The sequence below is a fragment of the Corvus hawaiiensis genome, chromosome 1 (assembly GCF_020740725.1).
Source record: "Corvus hawaiiensis isolate bCorHaw1 chromosome 1, bCorHaw1.pri.cur, whole genome shotgun sequence".
Lineage (NCBI taxonomy): Eukaryota > Metazoa > Chordata > Aves > Passeriformes > Corvidae > Corvus > Corvus hawaiiensis.
The window spans coordinates 16,207,120-16,233,815 of NC_063213.1; the positions used below are offsets into that span (position 1 = coordinate 16,207,120).

Genomic DNA, 26,696 nt, shown 5'->3' on the forward strand with positions numbered 1-26,696 from the left:
GCATGGTAGAGAGAGTATGTAGTACACTTAACTTTAACATTTTACATCAAGAGAAGCAGAAACCAAATTATCTCATTGTAGGATAGATATCTAATATGTATTAGAAATATACTGAAGTCTAGGATAATTAGCCTACATGCCTCTCTTCTTGACTACAGAAGGGGCTCAGAAAAGTAGCTTTGTCTGGAGACCCAGCTTCTAAATGAGTGGAATTAGCTGATGAGAGTCCTACTGTAGGTACCAGCAACCCCTCAGTACCAGGGTCCTGAGTAATTATCTGAGAATGTGACAGTAGGAGTTGTCACTCTCCACCTTCCATGGAGCAGCGTAATGATTGAGAAGACTTTACCCTCTCATCTAAAATTAATTTATCAGATGCATGCACCTTACCAAAAAAAGGAATCTGGCTCCACTGCATATGTCCTAAGTTTCCTGATGAAATTATGCTGCTCTGTACAAAAGAATGAAAGATGGATTAGAAAGGTTAGAAAGAGTATTCGTAAGCAGTAACATCTTCCTGCTGCCCTAATTTTAGTGTACCTTGCTGGATAAGCACATATGACAGATAAAGACTGGATAAAAATTAGGAAGATTTCCAGGTTTTGCATTCTGTCTTTTTACTCTCCTAAATGAGTTCTCAAACTGTTGGCATACAGACCCATGGTCTTTACATCCTTTACTGCTGTTCTACTGCTTTTTTGCATTCTTGATTGCACAGTAAAATAACTTTTCATGAAGATGTATCCTTCTTTTCTGTGGACTTTGAGTATGTGCAGAGGTATCCTGATTTTGGATCAATCAGTAATGAGATGGACTGAATGGCTCTCTCTGTACTAGTTAACTAAACAGGGCCAAACGTTTCAAGGTGCAGGCTCTATGTTAGGATTATCCATACTGTTTAACTACTAGCACAGTCCCTTATACAGTTTGGCCTGTGCCAGCAAGCGCTCTCCCAGATAATGCCCAGACACTCTTTGGGAACAGTGCAGGCAACAGATTGTTCCCATTAGACAGAATGGGCGAGGCCACCCTGCATGGTGAGGATAAGAGATTTTAGCTGTGTGGATGCTATGTTGTGCTTCTTGTCCTCAGGGCTAGAGAATGAGCCCTAGCCTGTTTTATTTATTAGTATAGCTGTAGGCAATAATTCTGTCCAACTGCAAACAGATTTTTGTTGGGCTACTCACATGTCTTTGGCAAGTGCTTGATGCTCCACAAAGGTTACTAGCCCGGCGCAGCTCAAGCTGAATCCATGTGTTACACAGTGCTGAGTCTGAAGCAGTAAACCCTATCCAAACTCAAGATGGGAGGGCACTAAAGAAAAGGGAGCGAGGATAATACGAAAACACCTAAGTAGATCTGGAGGGATGAGCCTGTCTGGCATGAAGCTAGAAATAACAAATCCTGCTGGCTCTTGCAGCGGCACTTAATTATCTCTAAAGTGCTCCAGAGTATTTCCTGTGCCTGAGGTTCACTGCTGAGATGTTGTGCTGACTCGGCCGTGAACTGGTGCAGGTGCCTGTGCCCGTGTAGCTCCGGGTGCAGTGGGCGTGGGAGCAGCCGTACTGCTCCTGGACACAAGATGGCCCGAGCCAACAGCTCTGTCAGACTGCAGCCTGCCTGTTGCAGAGCCAGCTCATGTCATTCCATCTGTGAAGCAGTTGAAATGCCAGCAAAAATTCGTTTTGTTTTGTTGTTTTTTTAAATTATTTGCTTACTTTATTGCTCTTTTTTTCATTCTGTTGATGTTTACTCTTGAAAAAAATATTTGTAGGGATACTTCCAAATTACAGTGAACAAAGAGGAAAATTTCTCTTTAAGCAGAGGTTTGGATGATGAAAAACAAAAGTTTCTCATTTCTCAGTTACTTTAATTATTATGCTGATAATCCATCTTGAAAAGATTAGTTTTTATTGAAACAGATCTAGTTCTGCCATAAAAATCTCAGAAATACCAATATTTTTTTGTATGAAAGAAAAGCCACATAAGAAACTGATTCCTGGAAAATAGTTCTTGTAGCTCAAGTAGACATTCCCAGAAGCTAGGGGCTTGGAGGAAAGCGCAAATGAGAATTCACTACCCTCAGAGAAATTTTCTCAGATAATTAGATTATATACAGGTTAGATCTAGCTTGATATACCACATGGGACTGTCAAGGTGTATCAGAAAGTGTATAAAAGGAAGATGCAGTATTTGTTAAGTGTTAAGAATCCTCTTAAGTTTTGAACAACAAAAAACAAAACAACTTAGAAGATGATTCCGGAACCGAGGAAGAAGTCCTGTTCTGAGTGATGAACTCCTGAGGTTTAGCACACATCTCTTTGTAGGATAGGACCTCCAAGATTTTAAAAAACATGTTTTTGATTCTCAGTATCAAAAGTTCCATGAAGAATGAGGAAAGTATTAATATAGCAGTCAAGTCAAATTTCTGTCAACTTAATTTTTAATTACAGGTTGGAATCTAGCAGCGTGCTATAGAAGTGTACTAGAACTATGGTTCTGACCTCAGGAAAATGCAATGTATTAGGCCTGAACTAAGTATAAAACTGGTCAGGGTAAACTCTCTAAAAAGCTGATGTTTAGTGAAAAGTAAGGGTGATCCTTTGGTTCACAGAGGTGGAGGAGGGTCTGGTACAATACTACTCTAGCTATTGTTAACACAGCAGGAAAAAGTGCTGGAAGTTAGGATAGCACAGTAATTGCCAGTCTTCTGGTTTGTTTTCAGCTATTTGTAGCTGTTGCATGCATATGTCAAGTGTAAAAAAACTCTCAAACTACTCAGGAGATTCTTAGACAGCTAAATTAGAGAAAAGTAATTAGAAAGGTAGAGTAAGAAATTAGGCTGTATGTCACAGAGTGTTTGGAATGGATTACCCGTATTGGGATTTCTTCAACAAGATGATTTACATTCAGAAATTAAAACATATACTTCAATTATAATAATACTTAAATTATAAAATCAAGCTTGTAGTGGTAACATACTGAAAATAATAGCTTTGGATTTATTGTTGTCTTTTAGATTTCAGGAATATAAAACTGTAGAAGCTTTGGTAACACTGCTTACTGATCAGCCTGAAGAGGTCCTTAAAAATGTCATTGGAGCACTGGGAGAATGTTGCCAAGAGCAAGAAAATCGAGGCACTGTCCGCAGATGTGGTGGAATCGCACCTATAGTGAAGTTACTGACTACAACTGATCGGGCACTACTTGTGAATGTCAACAAAGCAGTGGGAGCTTGTGCAATGGAACCTGAAAACATGATGTAAGTTGTTAATATTAATAGAATTTTAAATATTGAAAAAAATTAGTTATTCTGATGCAAAAATAGTCAATTTTAATCTGACTTAAAAGATATTTTACTTTTTTGCTTTTTACAGAACTGTGTGGGTCAGTTACATCCTACTGTAAATGTGCTATAGATAAAAAAAATATTAAGGAAATATATAGAACGTAAAGCTTTTGTATTTTGAGAAAAATCAAATAAACCTTCAGGAAATTGATTTTTGTTAAAGTTGAAACTCAAAGTTACAAAGCATCATTTTGAAGTGCTGCATGATAGGTCCATGTTTTACCTTCTCTTTCTACATCTGTTCTCAAGTAATTAAAAATAGCCTAAATTAGAGAAAGTTATTCTAAAAGGAAACATGCACATTTACTGTCATGAAAATATACTTCATTTTTTTCGTAGTAGAGTATTACTTGCATTGTATATCTCTTTTGTCCCTCTCCATCATTCCTTCTGTGAAGTCAGACAGTTTGGGACTCTTTTCTTTCCTTACTCCTTTGCAAAACCAAAGAAAAAGACTGTCTTTGATTTTGTGATGTAGATTTGTACAAATTACGAATATTGTTGAGTTTTATGATTAAGTGTTTCAGTTAAATGTTGAGGTCGGCATTTGCTGCACTTACTGTTTTCTTACAAGGATATTTACTTCAAGATTCTCAGCATATTTCCCTCCTTATACATAAGAGAGGTCAGAAAGAGAGTTTTATTAAGCTCCTCCTGTTCTGATTTGCATAATTCACTTGATATTCATATAGCAGTGCAGGGAATTCTTTTCCTGAATAGGGCTTTTGTTTTCATGCTTTGGCTGTCACCCAGTGGCAAAAGGCTGGATGGTACACAACCGTAAACATGGGTTGTATGAGCAGTTAGCCATGTAGCATAAAAGTATAAATAAATGAAATCATTTTAATGACATTTCTCACTAAAAATCAGCCTTTAGCATAAGGTATTAACCTAAGAGAATTAGCATTGCAAATACTGAGAAACTTAAATGCCAATAAATATAAATTGATATTTATAAAACCTCAGACATACTCCAGTACTCAGAACTGTCACTTGTAGTATCCAGTATGGACTGCTTCATACTGGAATGTGTTCAGTATAAGCATAAAAAAAATTCCGAGTTGCTGCTTAAATTGTGATAAAACAAAGTCTGTCTTGTCTTTAAGCAGAAAGTACAGGTTTGGGACAAAATTTATATTCTAGAGTTTGTAAAGAGTGAACAAAGGAGTCAAATGCTGAATTTGATTTGTATAAAACATTCTCTGTTGATGTTCTCAACTTTAGAAGTGTTTTTAAAAGTATTTCAAAACATTAGCAAGTAAGCAAGATGTTAAATAAGTGTAGAATATACTTTTTGCTACTGCAAAAAAAAAAGTTACACAAAAATTTTTATCAAAACTGTGCCATGTACCTGATGTATTGTGCTAGCTATGCTTGTAGTACTAGAAGAGATAATGCTGCTCTATTTTTCCCAAAGCATGATTCATCCAAGTATGGATAAATTTGATACTAATTTAGCAAAATGTTTAAAAATACTGCTTAGTTAAAACATTGACAGCAGTGTAACTGTTCGTATGTTTAAATGATTTTCTTGATTGAATGCTCTGCCTCTCACAGGCCAATTACAAGCAACCTCCCCACCCATCACTGACCCCCACTTCTCTCTCAAAAAAAAAAAAATAAAAAAGAAAAAGAAGTATATTCATTCCTCTATCTTCTCCTCCTCTCAGACCAGTGCAGCAGAAGTTGAAATTGTATCTTCTCATCTCCTCATCCAAAGTGTTCTCCTTTTGGGGAAGAACAAGTCACCAAAGACATGAAATACACACACTGTCTGTAGTATGGCTCTTTTCCATTTACTAAACTTGGGCCTAAAACAATAAATAGCCTTGCTAGAAACTACTGTGGAGTTCAGTCTCTTTCTGTAAACATTTTCTAGAGTTCTTAACCAAAAAGACACATCTTAACAAGGGTGTGGAAATGTGCCAAGATTGCTTTCTAGAAAGAAGCAAAGCCACTTGTAGCCTGTAAGTATTTACAGGTGATGAGAACTTTCTATTGCAGCAGGTTGATACTTAGCTGTTTATGGTCTTTCAGATTCATGTAACTGGATCCCTATTACACTTTTTATTTCATAATCACTTATTTCTCAGAATGGTTTGACAGGTTCTAGGTAATCAGTTCTTCTCTACTGCCTTTGTCCTGTCAAATTTGGCTGGCAGGTCTTGAGGCTTGGGGGTTTTTTGTCATGTGGTACAGACAGGCTCTGTTTTACAGTGTAACGTTTTTCAGTTTGGCATTATAGAAACTTTGAAAATTATGATGATTTTCCTGGATTCTGCTATCATTGACTTTCATATGTAGAAAAATTGAAGCGCTCATAAGGATTGAGAATTTTCAGATATATTCTTAGTTTCATTAGCTGCAAGTGTGTTTAAGAAAGTGTGGCTTAGAGACTAAATATTCAGTTGAGCAGTCTTCTACTTTGAATGTGCTTATCCTTGCAGCAGCAGGTATGTGAAGACCACACAGACCAAGAGTGGAGCTCACATAATTTCTGTAAATGATTCAAGGGTATATAATGAAGAGGTTGTGATTAATATAAGAAATAAAACATCATTATGGAGTAGAAAAAGCTGAGAATATTCTGTGAAGCAGTGCAGTTAAATTCTGAGGGACGTACTATGCAATTATCTTACGTTCCATGGAGGAAGCTTGCACTGACAGAAAGACTAATAGGTGAATAGGTGAATCTACATCTTCTGTATGTCTTTTATGTATTTTATTTCTGCTATGTTTCCTAGTTGACACTGTGACTCTTGCAACTACTGAATGGGAGGTACACTAGTGTTACTTTTCTGCACCAATCCTTTACTTCAAGGCAACTTGAAACAATTAAATGATTCTTACTGACTCTATTGAGCTATTTAAAATTAAAAAAACAGCAGCCAGCTTCTCTCACAGCCAAAAATAAGTTCGCTTATCTAAAAAACCCAACATAATTATGTGACTGAACTCCCTTACTGTTATGTAGACAGCATGAAGCTGTTCTCCATACTTGGTCTGCTGTACTAACACTGACAGAGATGCTGCTGTACATTTTCATGTATATTTATCGTTTTGAGGAACTTTTTATAAGTTACTCATTTTCTTTTACTAAAAACAAAGGACTAGTGCTTATTCTTCAACTGACTCTAGATTTATTCATTTGCCCTTTCCATTTGAAAATCCATAGACTGCATCATTAGCATTCAAAACTGAGGGCTTAGAATCTTATAAACTAAAATGTACAATTATTTTAGCCAAGCAGATGGAGTTTTAGTCATTGGTATATAATACTATTTATCAAAGCAGTCAGCAGAAACTAGTGAAAGTTTTAAGAAAAATGCTAAATTGTGGTTTCAAAAAAGATGAGATTACATTCTGACAGAATTAAACCCTGTAATCTTACCAGTGAGCACAATACAGAGTCCGTATAACTTTATTTATTTACATTTGTATTTGTGGTCTAAATTGACAGGCAATTAAACTGAAGTTCTCAAAGTTCTGGTAAGTAACATTGTAGCAGAGAAAGATGATAGATATGACAAACAGATGTCTAGGCTGTGCGTACGCATGTGTATTTAAGCAATTCATGTTGACATTTCTACTGGAAATGTTCAATATTAAGTTTTAATTTGAAAGAGAAGTACTATTTCAGATTAAAGGCTTTGGTAATTTCAGATATATTTTAAAAAGCAAAGTAAATTTCTAGAATTTTAAGCCACATCTTGCTCATACTGTTCAATGATTTAATGATATTGAGATTCTTAAATAATGTGGAAAATCTTCATTAAGCAACTTTTGCCTGTGAATAGACAATAAAAGTAATTAAGAAAATTATCTTAAATTGACCAATCTGCACTGGTCAAATAGCAAATACCAATTCACTTAACCTAAAAATTGCAGTCATCTCTGAATGGGTTTAACTGCATTAAAATTATTTGCCCATAAAACCTATTCTGTGTACACCATACGTATGTTCTGTGTTGGAAGCAGGGAGATGTTTTGGTCCTACACCTTGCAGTTGCCTTTTGGTAGGAGTGATGATGCCAGCTGAATATATCCCTTCACCTCTACTATGTCTGGCCAGCGCAGGAGTACACGACAGGAGTGCCTCTTCAGCCAGTTCTAACTGCCATTGCAACTTCTTGTAGTTATTTTGAGGAGCAGAATAATCTACACCTATTCTAAATTATATCAGTGATCAAATAATGTGATAGAGGGCTTTGAATTAAAAGAGGTGGTCCGGTTCTGTTGTGAGATGCCTTTGCTATACTAAGGAATAGAAACTGGATTCTTGCTTTTGAATTCCACATATTTATATATTGTTATGTATTTACAGTGAAGGAACAAGTGGCAATTACTTATAATAAAGTTTACATTTCTACTTTGGGTGAGTTTCATTCCTGTTAAGATTTTGACTATTAATAATGTCCTGTACATTAGATACATTACATACATATGTACATACAATAGCAGATCAACTATTCTATAAAGCAGTTAAATATTTGAATATTAAAGTATTAAATAAAGATTTTTATATCAACTAAATATTGTATTATTTCAGCTTTTATGAGATTTCATTCCGTTTTCAAAGAAAATGTTTTACATTTTTATTAAAAAAACCATCTTTTAACAGTCCCATGAGTAGTTCCTTGCTCCAGATTCTACTGCAGTTTAATTTTATCATCAGAATATCAAAAAATTATTATAAAATACATAATTTAACAGCCTGAAACCACAGAGTGAATAATGTGCTAACTATGAATGAATACAGAATTGAATGCCAACCAAAGTAAATTTTATATTTGTTTGTATTTATTGTGGTAAGAAGCTTTATTACCGCATCCTGCTAATAATATTATAATACATTTTGAGAAGAAAATTGGATACAAAAACTATATACAAAAGCAAATCATAATATTGTTTACCATATGTCATCAAAGCTACAATTTTCAAGATTACAGGACTATTTTCCTCTCTTTGTTTATTTGTAAAGAAAACTGAATGTGTATTTTTGTCAGCTTTAAAAAGGAATTTTTACATAGGAAGGACTTTAATGTCTAAGCCCTTTTATAGAGGAAACATTGTTCAGGACCATTTATTTTAGTGTTCCCTTTGCTGTTAAGGCAAATACACTCATTCAGCACCCATTTTCTTCATCTGCTGGATTGTGCAGTGAAACCATAGGGAGATTAAAAAATTGAACTCTTTAGCAGTGCTTTCTAGATTGGCAAATGTATATTCTCAGCAAGATGAAAATAGCAAAATTTGTGCTTGCATGATGATTACACAATAATAATTCTTCCAGAATGAGAATTTAAGAGCATCATTCCTGTATGTGGAGTGTTTTTTATTTTTGTTAATCTGGTGTAACTGCAAGTAATCAGAGATGAGCAATGTAATTTGGAGATTTTATTATTTTGTCTCTACTGTTTCCTAGTTTAAAATTATGCATGTTGAATGGTCAGAGAACTATACTTCCAGGTATTCTGAGCTGGGTTCTGTTGATCTAAGACAACTGGTCTTTCTGGTCCTTAAGGGAAAGGCAAAACACTTCAGAAAATTAACGATAGAGTGAGTCTATTTTACCTTGAAACACTGAAGAGAAGACAAGAAAACTGAAAAGAAAATGAAAGTAAACCTTCAATTGAAAATGAGCTTTAAAAAAAATAGAAAGGAAAGATAAATCAGCCTAGAGGTTGTTTTTTTAAGTGTGGTGGAAAAATCTGAGCTCAGTATTTGGCTTCTATCTCTTGATTTTTATATACTTGTTGGAGCTGGGTCATTTATATTTAGTCCCTCTTGGGAGGAAGTACCTCATGTTGGTAAATGATCAGTAGTCTGCTTGACTAGAGGAAAGATTCATGAGTTCTTTTTTAATTAATTCCAATATAGGAAAAAATTCCTTGTACTTTCTGAAATGACAGGAGAATAATGTTAAAATTGCTTAAAAGTGTTTGGGGTTCAGAGGGACTTAAAAGTTCATTTTGAAGCTTTTACTTAAGTCATCCTTACTATGTGAACGTATATGTGTAGTTGTGTAGTTTGTGCTCATGTTGTTGTATTTTGTTAAGACTTCTGAATTTGTCCTTTGAATGACGATTTTCTGGCAGTTGATTTGGAGCTGAGCGTGTAAAATAAGCGATACTGAAACTGGCAGATCTTAAAAAACTTAGGGTTTTTTAGCTTAACCAAAGTTTTGTTGAAAAAGTATTATTTTGAAAATCATAGTTGTTTAACCAGTTTGCATAAAAATGTTGTGAATAAAGTCCTTGCTTATTTTAGACAGGCTTCATGTCCGTATTTATTTTTTCTGCTTCAAATGATGATAGAATTACATACAAAGTTCATTTTATAGTTAGTTTGAAAATTTCCTGGCAAAGCATAAATAGTGAACACAAATGAAATGCTTTATCTGCTGTTTTTAAGCTCTCTTAAAAATGTGTTTTGAATTCTCTTGCATTTACAGTTAAAGATACAAACATGTTGTATGCAACTGAATTTTTTACTTTTGAGGTTAGACAATTAAGGTGTGCTTGCTTTTCTTCAGCTCATCTGCTTTGAGTTTAACACAGTTTTTTGAAAAAAGGCATGTTAGTAAAGGCTATTAAGTTTTGTTTGACCTTCCTTTCCATTTAGGGTATTCACTGGAACCTAATGTGAAATTATGATCCCCAAGCCTGATCAATATGTAAACATAACACAGATGGTGTAGAGATGATTCTGATGATAATTCATTTCTCAGCTAGTCATGAAGATACTTTGATTACAGTATGTTTAAGTAGTTATAACATAGTGCTCAGTGTTGGTCTTGTTAGTAAGGAACATATAGGAAACAAGTTGCACGTTATTCGTGCCCAACAAAGGATGCTCTGTGGTGTGACCATTTTAATTTCTAATGCTTGATTAGAAACATAGTATTTTAAAATATGTCATAGAGCAAGGTAAATACATTAAGCATAGACTGAATAAAAAGTTAAGTACACAGTTTTGGGCATAAATATTTGTTTTGGAGAGTATTTGTTACTATATGAAAGAAGCCAGTATACTCAAATTCAGATTTCACTTTGCATGCAGATCGTTAAAAAGTCACATGCTTGTTTTCACATTTATGAGTTCTGGTTATAATGTAGTTTACTTTATCTTCTATAAGAGCTCTGAATGACAGCGTTGGAAAAAAATGAATAACATTAATGAGATTTAGTTAGAAAACATTCTGTCTTTACATCATTTGTTCACACCCATCCGTTGTAGTGGGCACTGTTTACTGAGCATGTTGATGGTGATTAGCTGACAATAAAACACAAGCACTTGCGTAAAGCAAAACAGTGTGTCAAAATCATGCCAGTGTTTCTTAGAGCAGTGTTCCAAACAAACTGATATAATTTGAGATTCAGCATTGTATACTCCATAATTAATTTTCCCTTTTTGGTCTGTTTCTGCAATAGGATAATTGACAGTCTAGATGGAGTTCGCCTACTCTGGTCATTGTTGAAAAATCCTGACCCAGATGTTCAAGCAAGTGCAGCTTGGGCTCTTTGTCCTTGCATTGAAAATGCTAAGGTAAGAAAGTATTTGAAGTAGCAGTTTTGTTATATATATACTAATGTATAATTTTTATATTTGGATAATTTCCAGTAATACTTTGCTGTTTGCTACTTACACTCTTTTAATTCTGTTAGCTGCCTAAAAAACATACGTATTTACTTTTCAAAAGTGAATAGTCCTCCATCTAGCACCCATTATATAATCTGTTTTGCCTTTACAGTGTTTTCTGGATTGGCAAATATATTTTAATAATTTACCAGGACCTAACCTTACTGTTGCCAAATAAAGCATGATGAAAATCTGAGAATGCTGAAAACAGAAAGCTTCTACTCACAGGCTATGAATAGCATGGGTAGTTCTAGTTGTTCTCCACTGTGAGGAACTTCAGCTGTGTTCTCAAGAGACCATCATTTGGTTTCAGAGTGTATTTTAGACTCGGTGCCAATGTAATCTTCAGGTTTTCTGCTCAGACTGCCAACAAAAAGTGCCAGTTGTGAATAGTGGTAGTTGTGCAGGTCATTTGTGCACAGAAGACTGAGCTATTCATTTATTTCATGTCAGTTTCCAAATAGAGATAAAATAGTGAGGATAATCTGCATGTCATCTTCTATGTATTCTTAGCACTGACATGTGGTAAAATAAATGGGCAAGGTTTTGTTTCCCATTAGAGGTTTCCTAGAGTACTAACTTTATTCCTTAATCCTTGTACAGTACTAGATTCCACTTCTGATTTACCTCTGTATTTAATGCAACATTTGCATCTTTTCTCTACTATACTAAAATATATATATCCTTCCACACAAAATTGGAGATCCTGACTATGTAAAGAATAGTAATTCCTTCAGAGTGCTAGATATCCATAGCATCCTTCGCAGGCAGTTTCCTGTTCAGAATTGAGCACTGCTCAGTTGGCTGCTATTAATTTATGTAGATGATTTGGTGTAGTTAGAGATATATGGATATAGAGATATATGGATATATTGTGAGAATATTTGGTCTTGATTTTTATAACTTAAGCATTTTATATTTCTTCACAATGATTTCTAAAATGGCAGCTTGCTTGTCATTTTTTGCACATGCTAGTTATTCTGAATTATCTTTTCATGCTTTTATCTAAATGTACACTCTAGTGCAGTAAAGTTTTTTGGTACCTAATGGTACAGTCTAAACATGTCTCCTCTGTCAAGATACGAATATACCTGCCTCTCTCTTGAACAATATTGCTATAACTGAATGTTAAAATACTACTTGATCTCAGTACTGAGGTGATACTTCCTGTAGGTAAGACTCTGTGACTTGAAGGGCCAGAGTAGAACTGCACATTGCTAGAACTTCCACTAAAAGCACTTTTTAGAAACTAAGGGAATAGAGTACAACTACTGAAATAATGCATTACATGGATTTTTTTTCTTCATTTTTTTCCCTGGGGCGTTTGATGAGTGCAAGCTATGTACACCCTTAGTGTAGCTACCCTCCTTTCATCTCTCTTGGCTGCCTGCCCTAATGCTAATCTGTGATCCCACAAAGAGTTCTTTGTGTGCCACTGAGACCAAGTGTCTCACTGAAACAAACCTACCAATAATACCCTTTCCGCTGACACTGAATAGAAAGAAATATGTATAAAGCAGCAACTACACCCACACTGACAAAGTGCAGCAACTATTTCTATCTAAAGAGAATTTGGGATTTTTTTGGTCAAAGTTAATATTATTCAACAAATTACATGATCTTCCACAAAGAAGTTTGGTTTATGCAGTGCTTGATTCAAAAGTGGTAATAAGGACATGACTTTAAAGGGTTATGTGTGTTCTGGCCTTTCTAAGCCTGTACTTGGGACTGCAAACTGTGTTTCCAATAGCTGTGAGAATGGAGTCTGTTTTCTTTTTGTGTTCTTTTGTGGAAGCTGTAGTGGTTCTCTTCTGTGTTGTGGAGGTTCACAGATGAAATTGAACTTGTTAGTAGTATCATAAACAAATTTTTATAACAACGTAATGCAGCATCCATTTTTCTGCACAGACATTTTCATTTTACAACCAAGTTAAAAGTTATTTTCTGTGTTTATAAAATCTTAGAAGCTAATCAATCATTCTGATAGGATGGTTATTGTCATAGTATGTGATTACATGTTTCTCTTTCATGCTTACTCTCACCATAATCTGTTTAAGAGTACTTCCCACAGAATGGAATTTTATCAGTGTGATGTAGCTAAGTGATATTGTTTATTACAGAAATATGATAAAGGTCAGTGATATTTGGTCCATGACAGATCTACGACTTTTTAAATAGAGGATATAAATTGTACACTCTGGTACATAGACTGTTAGAGCTCTGACAACCACAATATTGGTTTCATGTCAATCATCACCTCATATGCCAGCATTAGTTCTAAATATTTTTAGCTTGATGAATTTCTTGTAGAGTGAAGATCTTGCTGTCAGTGGTATAATTTGTGTAATAAAACTCTCCTGAGAAAATTTGCACAGTACCTGAAAGTGCTGCTTGGGAGTTTTAGACAACTATCTCATGATTTTGGATAAATTAGTTCATACCTTTCTTTAAAATACAAGACATAAAGAGTCACGAATGTCATTTATTCAAAGGAATTATCTTAATAGTAGCAGATTCTTATTAATTAGTTCCTTACTTCCAAAAGGAAAAGTTGCTACTGCAGGCACATTGCTAGTGGCGAAGTGTAAGTGCGCTGTCCAAGAAACACAAATGATTATGAAAAATGAATAAGAGATGTCTATTCAACCCTGTTGATGTTGGAACAGCAATATTTAGTTATGATGCTCCTTTGAAAAACAGTATTTGTAATGTTCTCCCAACATACATCAGCCCAAACATAAACATTTGGAGAAATTCTGCAAAGATATAATTTGGGCTATTATAAAAATCACCCAAATGTATTGTGCCAATAAGAGGAACACTGCCAGCTTGAGTCTGTATGAAAATTCCTGTTTCCTCACAGAGGAACTTTCTACTAGAATCTTTAAATAAATTAAAAGAAAAAAGAGAAAAGGGAAAAAAATTCTAGGGGTTATTTTCTGTCCTCATATTTAGTAGAGTTTTGGGTACAAACATTAGAACATGAATGGTAACGTCAGGCATCGTGGTTTTCTGTCCCATGTGCCTGTGTATCAGCTTTCAACTTTCAGTTTTAGCCTTTTTGTAGCTACAACTGAGACGCTTTCTTAAAGAACTTCATTAAGCCATCTGTGCATATAGTTGTCCTGGTTTCAGCTAGGGTAGAGTTAATCATTTTTCAGTAGCTGTCACAGTGCTGTGTTTTGTCTGTCAAAATAATTCAAGTAAAGAGTCAGAAACCAGGCATTTGAAAAACAAGAGTGAGAAAGTTATTCTGTTTTCTTAAAATATTGTAGAATGACATCTCACCCTTTCTGATAAATTGTGATTTCAGTTCTACAGGGGAGTATCATGGGTGTGATGAAAGATCATGAGACATCTGAAGCTATCTGTGTATTTCTTTCATAAGGGGATAGAGAATGCCCATGCTGACACAAAAAGACCCCAAACCAAATCAAAACTAAACCAGGTTTAAGAGGGAAGGGTCACAAAATGGGTTCATGTGAAGGTCAATTAGTCTTCAGTCCTGCAACAGTATTATGTAATGAGGAAGTGAGTTTTGTAGTCATCAGCCTGGAGTTAACCTATGGGTCGAAAATATGCTGCTGATGGCCTATTCTTACATGGATTTTGCTTGTTATGGAAAGTTTAACATAACCATATGTGTAAAACCACAGAAAGCATTTCTTTTCTAAGAATAACAAAGAAATGTAGTTGAAGTTGGAAATTCTTACAATATTTAAAAAATAGTAAAACTATTTGCTGTTTTAAATACATTAAAATGCTTTGATTACACATTTTACTAATTTAAAACTATAGTGTATAATCATGCTCCATACTGCACACTGTTGTTCCTTTGTTTTACATTTAAATATTTTAGTTAACTACTACCAATGCATTTTTGTTTATGTACCATTCTTGGGTTAAGCCTAAAATGTCAAAATTACCTTCTTGCACATGTACAGCATTTTCCAGTTTCTTTGTTTGCCTTGCTGTGCTTCTTGCAATTTTCCACAGAAACCTTCGTGGTTCAAACTTAGTGCTCTTACTGCTCTCCTTCCATTTTTCTATTTGTTTTCTCTAGACATTCAGATTTTTTACATCTGTCATACCTACTTCTCTATATTTGCTCTCATTTTATGCAGTTTTTAATCCCTGATATCTGGATTTAGATCTTCCAAATTTTTAAGCATTTTTTATTAACTAAGCATTACAAGCGTACCATAAGAGAGACAAAAAGGAAATTTTGGCTTGCACCTGAAGCCTTCCAGAGAACCAGGATCCTCAGAGATTTAGGAAGCCCAGGAATCCAGACCTGGCTTGGTGAATCCATGAGTGACTGCAGTGCTTACAGGGTACATACAGAACCAGCTCATCCAATGACTCTTGACACAGGCTGCCTAGTTTAGTGAACCAACTCTCAGGAATTATTTGAGCCTCCTGCAGACATGCTTGAGATCTTGAATGGACTGACATAAATTACCCTGAGGTCTTTAATGTCTACAAATATAGGAGTCCAGTTTCTGTAAAACACATAACGTGGAAGCCGGGAAGCAAAGGGTGTAGCCTGTATCTCCCTCACACAGGAGCCTTGGGCCCTAAGTTCCATGCAAAGCAGCTGCCTGAGAGCTTGGAGACCACGAGATGTCAGAAAGCTTAGGAGCTCCTGGAGACCTGGATTTCCAGCTGTTTGGCAGCCCATCAGGCAAGAAGTCAGGGATTCTATGAAAACTAGAAGCCGAGCAGCCTGGCAGGCTACTCACCAGCCATCTGGCTGACAAGAGAAAAGATGAAGAGACACATTGGTTATTTAGCCTGCCTTTCTGCCTGGTTTCTGTCAAAACTTTTCAAGAAGTCGTTGTGTTCTTATGGAAGGTTTTGGTTCCATTCCATTAGCATTTTCTGATGGAATACTGTTCCACTGGAAAATACTTGACCAGCTTTTCTTGTAGCTTGGTTTATTAACAGCTACACATGCTAGTCAACAGCATATTGTGTAGTTTCTTTACTTTTAAGTCTGACTCACTAATTCAATTTTTAAAATCCAGAAGAGGATTAAACCCCATCTTCTCTAATTTTTTTCCTCCCTTCTTTGCTTTTCCTTTTTGTCCATGTCACTCTTTTCCTGTCTTTACCCTCTCACTTGCCACGTGGGACTTCCATTGGTCTTAAAGCAAGAAAAGAGCATGGAGATCATTGTGTTTCATTTGCTACATAATACAAACCTGAAGATTTCAAGCAATCATTTTATCTAGTGATGAAACTTTTAATTGAACTAAAACATATTTTATGCTGCTTGTTCAGATTCTCAGTGGTCTGTAATGGTGAGTGGTACAATATGATATGATTGCCTTCTTATATCCCACTCTGTTTCTGGAACCATGCCAGACATGCAAAGACAAACATTAACTATTTTAACAACTTCTCAGTTTGTGTTGTCACTGCACTGATTGTTTAGTTAGACTGTCCTCAGAACATCCTAATATTGCTGTCTTGCATCTCTACAATATTAAATTATATATTAGTGATGACTATCTCATAAATGTATTAATGATTATAAGAAGTTTGCTTAGATGTGTTTGAATTCAATTCAACACAAAAGCAATAGAAATGATGTTTTCCCGGTTTTTCCAGTTACTCAATGTTACCTGTTTCTCCTACTTCCATTACTTAAATGCTCCTCAAAATAATCTAAAATAATTGAGACAACTGTAGCCTCAAAGGACTTTGATATTCATTGTTTCACTGCTTCTGTGAAAAAAAAAAAAAATAATAGGATTTTGGCAATTACCCAGGACTGAACTTCAGGTATAGTCTGCCAGACTGAAAAGTAAGGAAAACAACAGACAGAAGGACTACTAAAAGTTGCATTAGTCACTAGGTACTGTTTTACCCCTGCCATTTTTTAGAGAACATGCATTGCATGCCTTCTTGGGCTGTATGCTTGGATAATTGACTTTGCTTTGGCTTCCTGAAACTGTCGATAGCAATACAGTTGCCAATGATCAAATCCCTGAAGAGAGAGAGGAATTCTGAAGAGGAATCCTGCTCTTATAGGCTATAGAGTAGCATTGGAACCATATTAAAGCAACTCTGCTGTGTTGCTTTGTCTTTAGTTGGTTCTGTGAAGTAAAGAGGAGAGGAAAATCCATGTTCATTGTCTGCTCTTCTTCTCCCAACACATTGCATTTCCCAATACATTGCATTTTCACACAGAAGAAAAGTTGTGAGATGTTGGGAAGTAGTTTCATCTTACAGTTTCTTCATCTGTTCTGCTACAGTGGAAGCCTCCAAGTTTGTATAGGCGGGAATAAGATTAGCCTTAAAATATAAAGTAATTTGATCAATATTACCACTGAGTTATTTAATAAGAACAATGAATAGAAACTACCATGTACAAATTGCATTTCCCATTTTCACTAAGCAGCTATGATATAGACACTTTTTTGCGTTTCTTTATTTTGAACTTTAAATTGCCTTGTGCACTAGAATGAGAAGTTATTCAGTTAGAAATAGAAAATGGAAAGGAAAAGCTTCCTTCATTAAAGAAAAGGTAGTTTAAAGATGACTCTTGATAACTAAAGTTTGTTTGCATAGCCACACCATCACTTTTTTGGCCAAAAGTAATTCAATCTGACAAATTAGCTTTGACACCTTAAGCTTTTTAAGATGTCCTAAGAGTGATATATTACTTCTCTTTAGTGGAGAAACTTTTATCTTTCAAGTGGAGTATATTTTAAAGATAAACACAATGTGTTTTTGTAATAAGGTGTTTAGCTTTAAATCTTTCAAATAAAGAAAACACTTTTTGCTTTGGAAGAAATAAGAAAGGAATTATGTTACAAAAGAATCCTGTAGTTCCTCTATGAGACCTTTATGTCTCAACTTAAGACTGATGAACTTTATTTACTTAATGAAAATAAACACAAAAAACACAGAATATGACGATGAGAAAACTCAAAAATTGCAAATGTTCTCCTTGTATAAATACCACAAAGATCAAGTCCTGCAAATACCATAACAGTTTCTGCTCTTATTTTAAAAAAATATGCAAAGCTGGTCTGTCTCACAGTATTTTTTTTCTTGGCTGAAGCTAATACAGAAATAAGTGAAAAGGCAAAGTTAACTGGATCTTGTTAATAGTCATGCAGGCCAGCAAGATGCAAGTATGTAATAAGAGTAGTGGGATGAGGCTTTTATTAACACAGCAGGTAACTTTCTGGCCTCAGCATCTATGCCAGATAAGTGGTTTTTTACTGCTTGAGATTGCAAACTCCTCCTCTTAAATCTAATTTTAAAATAGTATTTTTCATACTTTCTGAGGACAAAACCTTTGCTCTCCAATACTTAGAAGATGAGGTGACATGAAGTCATGAAAGATTCTGTTATCTCTTTTTTTAGCCATTTAAAATGTAATTTAACAATCCATGTTTTTTCATATGTCACCTCAGGTTAAGTGTTGCATTAAAAACTATAATAAGGATGAAGATACAAAACGAAGTTTCCTCCTGTTAATACAATAAAGCTCTCTTCCCCCTTTCAGTTTTTTTTTACATTTTTATTACTTCTTTAGCTATCTTTGAATTTGGCCTCTTACTTTGTTCAGCTCAGGAAATATTATTGTTAAAACAGATGCATTCAGCCTATTGTTAAGACATGCACTCAGATATACAATGAAATTTTCTATTTCATTGCTTTTCAGTGATTTTATCAATGTTTTTCTCTTTAATGACAGTTTCTTAAGCTTTATTCTAGAATTTTTTTCCTGCCTAATTCTACCTGAATAACCTTATTAGGACGACCAAGAAATAAGATTTTGTCACAAGAGGTAAGGGAGTGGAACACATGGATAAAATATAATACAGATAAATATGAAAGCTTAACACACACCAATAGCTGGAAATTACAAACCCTTTAGGTTGTCGGACAAAGTAAGTTGTTTGTCAATTAATTCAGAAGGTGGAATTTAAGGATAGCATTTTTTTCTAATTGAAACAAAAAGTAAAGGAGTATTTCCAAAGACATGCTATATATTCTTTTTTCTTTTATTTTAATAAAAAAATTATAAATGAAAATGCCTGAGAGTATTTGAAAACTGAAGTCACAGAAGTTACTTTAGACTTTACACTATGAGCAGTATCTGATCATTAATACAAGTATACTCAAAGAACTTAGATTCAAAAGAATTAAGTCTAGGCCTCTGCAATCACAGGCACAACTTCATATAAATTCTTTTTTAAATATTGAGATATAGCAATTAAATATAATACATACAAATACTTAAGTTTAAAAAAAGAAATCTAGAAATCTATCATACAAAGGAAGTGTGTGGTTTTGCTTACATGATACAAAAAAGATCATGTTTGTTGTTTAAATTTCTCTGAAAAAAAAGAAATCTTGTACATAACATCATGGGTTTTAAAGCTCTCATTTTGGTCTTTCTTTCCACTCATTGTTGTTCAAATTTCTTGCTGTTTTGCTTTTCTCTTTGTCTTGCACAGACCACCAGACTACACCCACAATCACATTTGGGAAACTTCCCTGACATGTGGTTTTTGCAGTTTCCCTCTGCTTTTCATCATTGGTAGAAAGTTCAATCCTCGTGTTTAGTTGGTTTCACAGATGATTATTGAAACTCTTTCCTTTTTCTTACTGCTGGATTGTTTATATGTTATTCCATGACTTTAGTTGGATGTACTCCATTACAAAATGTGGAAAGTATAAGCTTGTCAGAAGAGAAATTAAACAAATAGGGTTATAATCACCTGGAAAGAAAATATGTACAGGTAGAAAAATAAAAAAGGTTGGTATTGGTTCATTAAGATGAGATAAAGGCTTCATGGAACATCTTTCAAAAGCAGGAATAATAATACATAGATATCGGAACAATGCAGAAACACAGAATCATGTTCAGGGTCCCGTTCAAATCTTAGACCTTGTGCTGTAGCATTTAACTGTTGAACAGAAGCCTTTCTCATCTGTTGAGCCAATATTTATACCCAAGATAATGCTGTAGTGACTTTCAAAGAATGAAAGTAAATGTAAAATATCTCATTTTCTTTCCTCCTCCCATGTCTTGTCATTTAGCTTCTACATGAATATATGTAGGTAAGAAATTTTTGTGTAGAAAGCTTTCTCAGTAACCCATTATATATTGCCTTGGGTCAAATTTTAAAATTTCAAGACAAACATGAAAACTGATGTGGAGAAGCAGTGTTTTAATTCAGGTGGTTGTCTGTAGATGCATTATATTGTGGTATGCATCCACTAGCAATGATAGAGGAACATTTATGCTGGTGTATCCATGGGAAACCCTCTGTTAAGCCCACCTGCCTCTACATGCAGCTCACATGGTGATAGAAGTGGCAGAGCATTGCCCTTCCTTCTCTTTCTCAACTGCTTTTCTGAGCCACAAACCTTTATTGTTGTTCTTCTGCATTTAGATTCTATTTTAATTTCTATAAGGACCTCTTGTTTGTTCATTTTGGGGGTTTTAGGACTTCTGCATGAAGTTTGCTCTTGGATACTGCCCTTTTCCCACATGCTGTGACTTCTGTTTTTCACCATTACACAGTTTGGCTTTAACCTCTCCCTTCCAGTCTCAAGATTTGTTCTGCCTGTGGCAAAAAGTGTTTCATTCCCAATGGGCCTACCCACTGCTTTTGCTTTCTGTGAGAAGGAAACATCACAGCTAAGAGTTCTGTTTGACATTTAGACCCCGAACTAAAAAAAAGATGAAACTGCAGCATCTTAAGAAATCTTCATTTACCAAGTCCATGCGTGATTTGATGGATTTGCTCAGCAAAGCTAACACAATACAGTTGGACCCTACTCTGTCCATAAATCAGCTCCCAAAAAGAAATAAATATAATCAAAACCATGCTTGGTCTTCAGGGTCGCTCCCTAGCCCTAGGAAAGTTCATACAATCCATGTTTGCACTTACATGAAGTCCAAAGGGTTTCAGGAGTGTCTGTTAATTTTTATTCAAAATACTCCTATTGACCTGTTGAAAGAAACAAAGTAATTCCACTTGCAGACCTTTCTTTTCATTGCTCCACATTTATCACCACTGAGAAGCACAGGCTGGAATTTATCCTACGAAGTTACAACCAACTTGACTCTCGTTCCAGTGTAGTAACAGTTTGACACTAGACCGTCCAATGCCACCCTCAGATGTGCCACCATAACATCACTTCAGGACTTCTGTGCTCAGGAAATTTCTAAATCAGAGTGAATACTTTCATATTGAATAACCTTAGGGGATTTTCTTTTTTTCTTTGAATTTGTCTAACATGTAAATTTTTTGAGAGCCACTGCAATCCTGCTCCAAGGACTTCCAACTTCTCAACTGCACATTGTTTAAAAACAACTTTGATTTTGAACAAAAATGCCACCTACTAATTTCTTCTGATGATCCCAGATCTTCTCCTAGAGGAGAAATCCTGGTGTGCTCTTCCTACTCTACTCAAGGTTCTGTACATCTATATCACACTGTTCCTTCTTTTTCTTTTATCACCTTGAGTGTCCTAGTTGGTTAGTCATTCCTTCTACAGAGCAGTTACCTATCACTGATTATTCTTGTTGTCTTTCTAAACCATTTTTAATTTTATGGTAACTTTTTGAAGATGGTAAAAATAGACCAGGTCTGCCCACTGTATTCAAGATCAAGGCACGCTGTTTCCTATTTCATTTTTATGGGCAAACTTAGACATTTTTCCAGGGTAATTTTCATGTCCTTTAGTGACATTTTACATTGATTTTTCATACTCTGAGGTGCACCATGGTTCTCCCACTGTTGCAGTCATGACTGGTGTAATACCCCCTCTTAAATATTCCTGAATACTCATTTGCATTGATACAAGAAAATGGTATTGTTGCTCCTTTGTCTTAGATGTCAGACTAAGTGTAGGAAACAGGAGACACTTTGAGAGCCTAAACAGGAGTGTGTGTTGGTGCGTTAGATGTCCTAAGGTGTGCAAGGCACCCATCTGGCCACTTTGATACTACTGATAAGAGAGACTTGCACCCTTCTAAAGTGACAGCTTGAGACTTTTATATCCCAGGGTATGAAAAATGATAGATAGCTTTATTGAGGCATTGAATTTCTGCCTGGATGGTGGTATGCAAAACAGTCTAACTCTCATGTCAATCAAAAGAGCTCCAAGTTCCAAATTAGCCAGATTTCTTGGTGAAGGCAACACAGCAATAGCTGAAGTTTTGAATAAATATGTCATGCCAATCTCTTTTTTAAACATTTGCATATAAATACTGATTGAATATTTTAAAACTACGTTTCTTTTGATTCTCATTTAGAATTCTGGGGAAATGGTTCGATCATTTGTTGGTGGCTTGGAACTGATAGTCAATTTGCTAAAATCAAAGGATAAGGAAGTTTTAACAAGTGTATGTGCAGCCATTGCAAATATAGCTAAAGATGAAGAAAACTTAGCTGTTATGACAGATCATGGAGTCGTCCCTCTGTTGTCCAAGCTAGCAAACACAGTAAGTAACATTTAAACATATCATACAGAGCATTGGAATTTCTTACATCAGACTGCATTATGCCCAACTAAAAGGTTATCACAAGAGCAGTGGATTTTGCAGCAGCTACAAGGAAGAGCTGTATAATCATTCCTCTATGGGACATATATTGGACATCAAAACAGTCTGTGTCTGCTACTAAAATTGTTTTGGAAGATGAGCTTCATTTTAATAGTTACTGTTGCAGAATATTGCTTTTGAGAGGTGCAGCTGCCATATGAAAAAAGCACAAAGGGTTGAGAAAACAGTAAATCCGAACATACAGAAAATCTCAATGATGGGGCTATATTTTACATTTTAATGCTGTCTTATCTAATTTACAGTCAGTCTAAAAGTACCTTTGAAATAACATAAAAATTCACAGCACTTGCTATAAAAAGAATATTAAGGGACTTTAATAGCTGTATCCCTTACAGCTCTCTCCAGTTTTAATTGTACTGCAGTTAAATTGGGATGCCTTAAAGATGTGTGAGAATACAATTCTGCTTTCCAATGACTTTTTTGTTGTGTGTGTTGACTTAAATTTATTATGTTTTTACCTTCTTCAGAACAGTAACAAATTAAGACGTCACTTAGCAGAGGCCATTGCCCACTGTTGCATGTGGAGCAGCAATAGAGTTGCCTTTGGAGAGACCAAGGCTGTGGCTCCTTTAGTACGTTACTTGAAGGCAAAGGATCCATTAGTTCATAGAGCTACAGCTCAGGCTTTGTATCAACTTTCAGAGGATCCCAACAACTGTATCACCATGAATGAAAATGGAGTGGTGAAGGTGAGGTGGAAGATTTGTCTTATTTGGGGGTCAAACTATTGAAGGGGTGTGGCATGGTCAAAAAAAAAAAAAAAGATCTTTAATTTGAAATATTTCTTTAATACTGCTGTGTACCTCAAATTTTCTAAACTTTATCCTAAAAATGTTCAGCTAATTAGTGAATTAGGAAACAGGATTTTGGTGCTAAAAATATTACCGCTAGGTGGGTTTTGGGAATAGAAGTATGATGTGGACATTCACGTTTACTTGTCTCTGACCTAGGCTGGTAGTGACATGGCATCAGACTTTGACATTCTCGAGTGACATTTGCTAAAGAAGTTGGGTTATCTTAATGGATGGTTGCCTAATATTGCAGAAAATCACCTAGGAACTGAGTGTAACTGGATTTGGTTACAAATTAAAATAGAATAATACGAAGGCTTACCTGGAGCTGTTTCGGTGAATTCTGCATTTACTTATAAAAATTTTTATGTTAGGAGTTAAGCACAAGCACATTCTGCAAAGACCTTATCCTAGAACAAAATTTTCTCTCATAAAGATTTTTCTAGCAAAGTTTTGTCTCACTAGTTGAAAGCAGAAGAGTTATTCCTTTGGCACAGGAGAGGTGAGCATTATGGCTTTAGAGATTGAGGTAGTAGGAGTTCTCAATTCTCATAAATTCCCTGAAAGATTCACTATATGCAGACTTTTCATTTTACTTGATGTTCAGGTAAATGTATTCTCAGTAAGAGTTGACTTACAATGTAGTATTTTTATTAATGTTGAGTTTATGCCTGCATTTATGATAGTGTAGTGTATTGTGAGCAGTTTCAATTCTAGCACAGTTAATGGTCCTGAATTGTCATGCTTTTATCTGTAGTTGGCTTTAAACTACAGGATTGACTGGTCAAAAATACTTAAATATTCAGTTTTTGAACTTACTCAAATCTAAGCTACCCTTTCAGCACTGGAGAGTAACACCTTCCTATCACAGTTGCATTATATTGGCAACATATATACAGCACAGAGGAATGAATATATGCTGTACTACACCACCAGCATTTGTTGACTTTTTGATCTTGCTTCTCTCTCCATTCAGCTGGCACAACCCATTTTCTGATCTTCTTTCATTTTTTTACGCAGATTTCAGGTTTCATAAGTCGTAGCACACTGGACATTAGGCAGATTCTGTTGATCACTTTTAGAATAATTCCATCTCACTCTAGAGTCACCTTCACTTTTCCGTCCTAGTTAAAGCATTTAGACTAATAAAAAACATTAATTTGTACTTCCAGATAAATAGGGATGTACAGAAAAGTATAACAAGTGTTTAATGTTTTTGATTATTCACAATATTCTGGATTGCCTATAATATGATATGGAAGAGAAAACATAACTGAAAACAGAAAAAAGAAAGACAAAAGCTGCAAAATAAAGAAACCTGGATCATGTTTGTTACATCTAAACTTTTTATCCAGGGTGCACTTCTTATGTACAAGAAACTTGTGTTTTTGTACTAGGGTGGACAAGTGTTTGAATGTGTTGTATGTGGTTCATTACAAAACCAAAGTGGAAGTGCCTCTCATAACTGATGGATGGCCTGAACACGAGAGAATATATGGCTGAATCTCATGTTTGCCAGTACACACATGTATTTGTGTCATACAAGCAGATGTGCATTAGTAGCGTGACAGGAAGCAGCTGCATGTTGAGACTCTCAGCCAGGGTAGCAGTTCTTCGGAAAAAGACCTGGAGTGGAGGTTAAGCAAGTTGAACATGAGCCTGGTGCCCTGGGAGAGGTGAAGGCTAACAGGATCTTGGGCCATGGTAGAGTGAACATAGCCAGTAGGTCAGGAGTTCAGAGATTCAGGTTAATAGTCTGTGAAAAACCTATACCTCAGCCTCTTCTCCCTAGATCATAAAGTGACAGAAGTGCAGTGAGAGTCATCGAGCTAGGTCTCTTGAGCTGTCTTGAGCTTTCTTACCTGTCTAGCTTTGATAGCATGGAGATCAGTGTCAGATGATTTGCTTTCTAGTACTACAACTGCAGCATAGGCATATCCATTTTACAAAAAGTATTTCGTTCGGTTTGTCTTTGGTTTTCAGGGTATGGAATTCTCCTACCCACAAGAGGACAACACCTATGGTCATTTAGAGTTTCTAACTCTAAATAAAGTCTGATTTAATTTGCAATTATCCTGCTGTGATGTTTCCAAGCACTTCCTGATGTTTATGTGTTGTGTTATACGTAAAACGGCAAGGCAAAGTGAAGAAACAAATAGGCCTTTTTGAAAGATACACCAGACCAGTGAGACATAGTGTTTCCTGTCCAGTGAGGACAAGTAAATGAAATGGGGTGGGCAGTCTGAGACACTATGTTCTGTTGGACCTATGATCGTTTTTCTAGATGTGCTAGTCCAAGTGCTTTTGTTCTGTGTTGCCAGAGCTGAGCAGATCGTGAAGCAAATCAGCACATGCACCATGACAGCTCAGGGCACAGATGACCAATCCAACACTTACAAGCTTGACTCCCTTGCTGGCACTGTTGGAATTGCCATCACGAATCAATAACTGGAGTTTCAGAAAGGCTAGAGAGGCTTTCCCAGATGGCAAGGAGAGTGGGTGGAGGAGATTTAGTTGCTCAAATGCAAGAGTTAGTACAGTGCTGAGTCTTGCCTGGCCTATGCAGTTGGTCTGCCCAGCACAGGGGAGACAGTAGTTGCAGCACTGTGTCTGCACCATTGGATGTCTTTACTCAGTGCTTTGCAGTGATGACAGAATGTCTGGGTGTTTTCATTCTTCTAGTCTCTCCAGTGAGTAGTTGACTGGAAGCATACTTTGTATTTGTATAGAAGTTGTTATGTACAGGTTATTCCAGGACCAATCATATTTTTTCTAGGAAACTTGTTTGGATTTGTTTGATATTTTTTCATCTTTTACCAGTTATCTGGTGTTTCAGTGATCATGCCCAGTTGGATTTTTGTCACAGCCTCTGTAGTTCTGACTAGGTTGCAATACATGCCTATTCCCAGGTGTTCTTCAGCACATGTTCATGTGCTGTGTTCACATACAAAGAATGTGTGATGCTTCAGGGAAACATTTAGCCTGTGTGAATGACACAGTTGCTGAGTGCTTGAACAGTTGGCCAGAGACTTTCTCAAAGCGTTAGACTTTCTGACCATTCCCTACTCAATGTGTATATACATGCTTTTGTCCAGGAAACCAGTAATAAAATTATAAACAGAAAGTAATTTCAATCAGATTCTTGTATTTCACATTTTGCCACTGCTTCAAACAGTATTTGCTAATTGCAAAACAACAGTTGTGAGAGAACCAGTGTTGTAAGTTTTCACCTATTTGTAACTGCACCCAAAATACATTCAGTTTTCTCAAGTGAGTCTATATAAAAAGCTTGGGATCACTGGTGTATGTCAGC

The 26,696-nt window shown here is 35.6% G+C and overlaps 1 protein-coding gene across 2 annotated transcripts in view; it reads left to right on the forward strand.

The window, feature by feature from the left end:
* The window catches only part of ODAD2 (outer dynein arm docking complex subunit 2), a 75,039-nt gene that overhangs the window by 27,468 nt on the left and 20,875 nt on the right, over positions 1–26,696 (forward strand). The window contains exons 16-19 of one of the 2 annotated variants that reach the window (XM_048294206.1): positions 3,020–3,262; positions 10,783–10,897; positions 22,284–22,472; positions 23,060–23,281. In XM_048294206.1, the coding sequence (XP_048150163.1) occupies positions 3,020–3,262; positions 10,783–10,897; positions 22,284–22,472; positions 23,060–23,281 (769 nt within the window). The remainder of the gene's footprint in view (positions 1–3,019; positions 3,263–10,782; positions 10,898–22,283; positions 22,473–23,059; positions 23,282–26,696) is intronic. The other variant, XM_048294213.1, reaches the window with a different exon arrangement.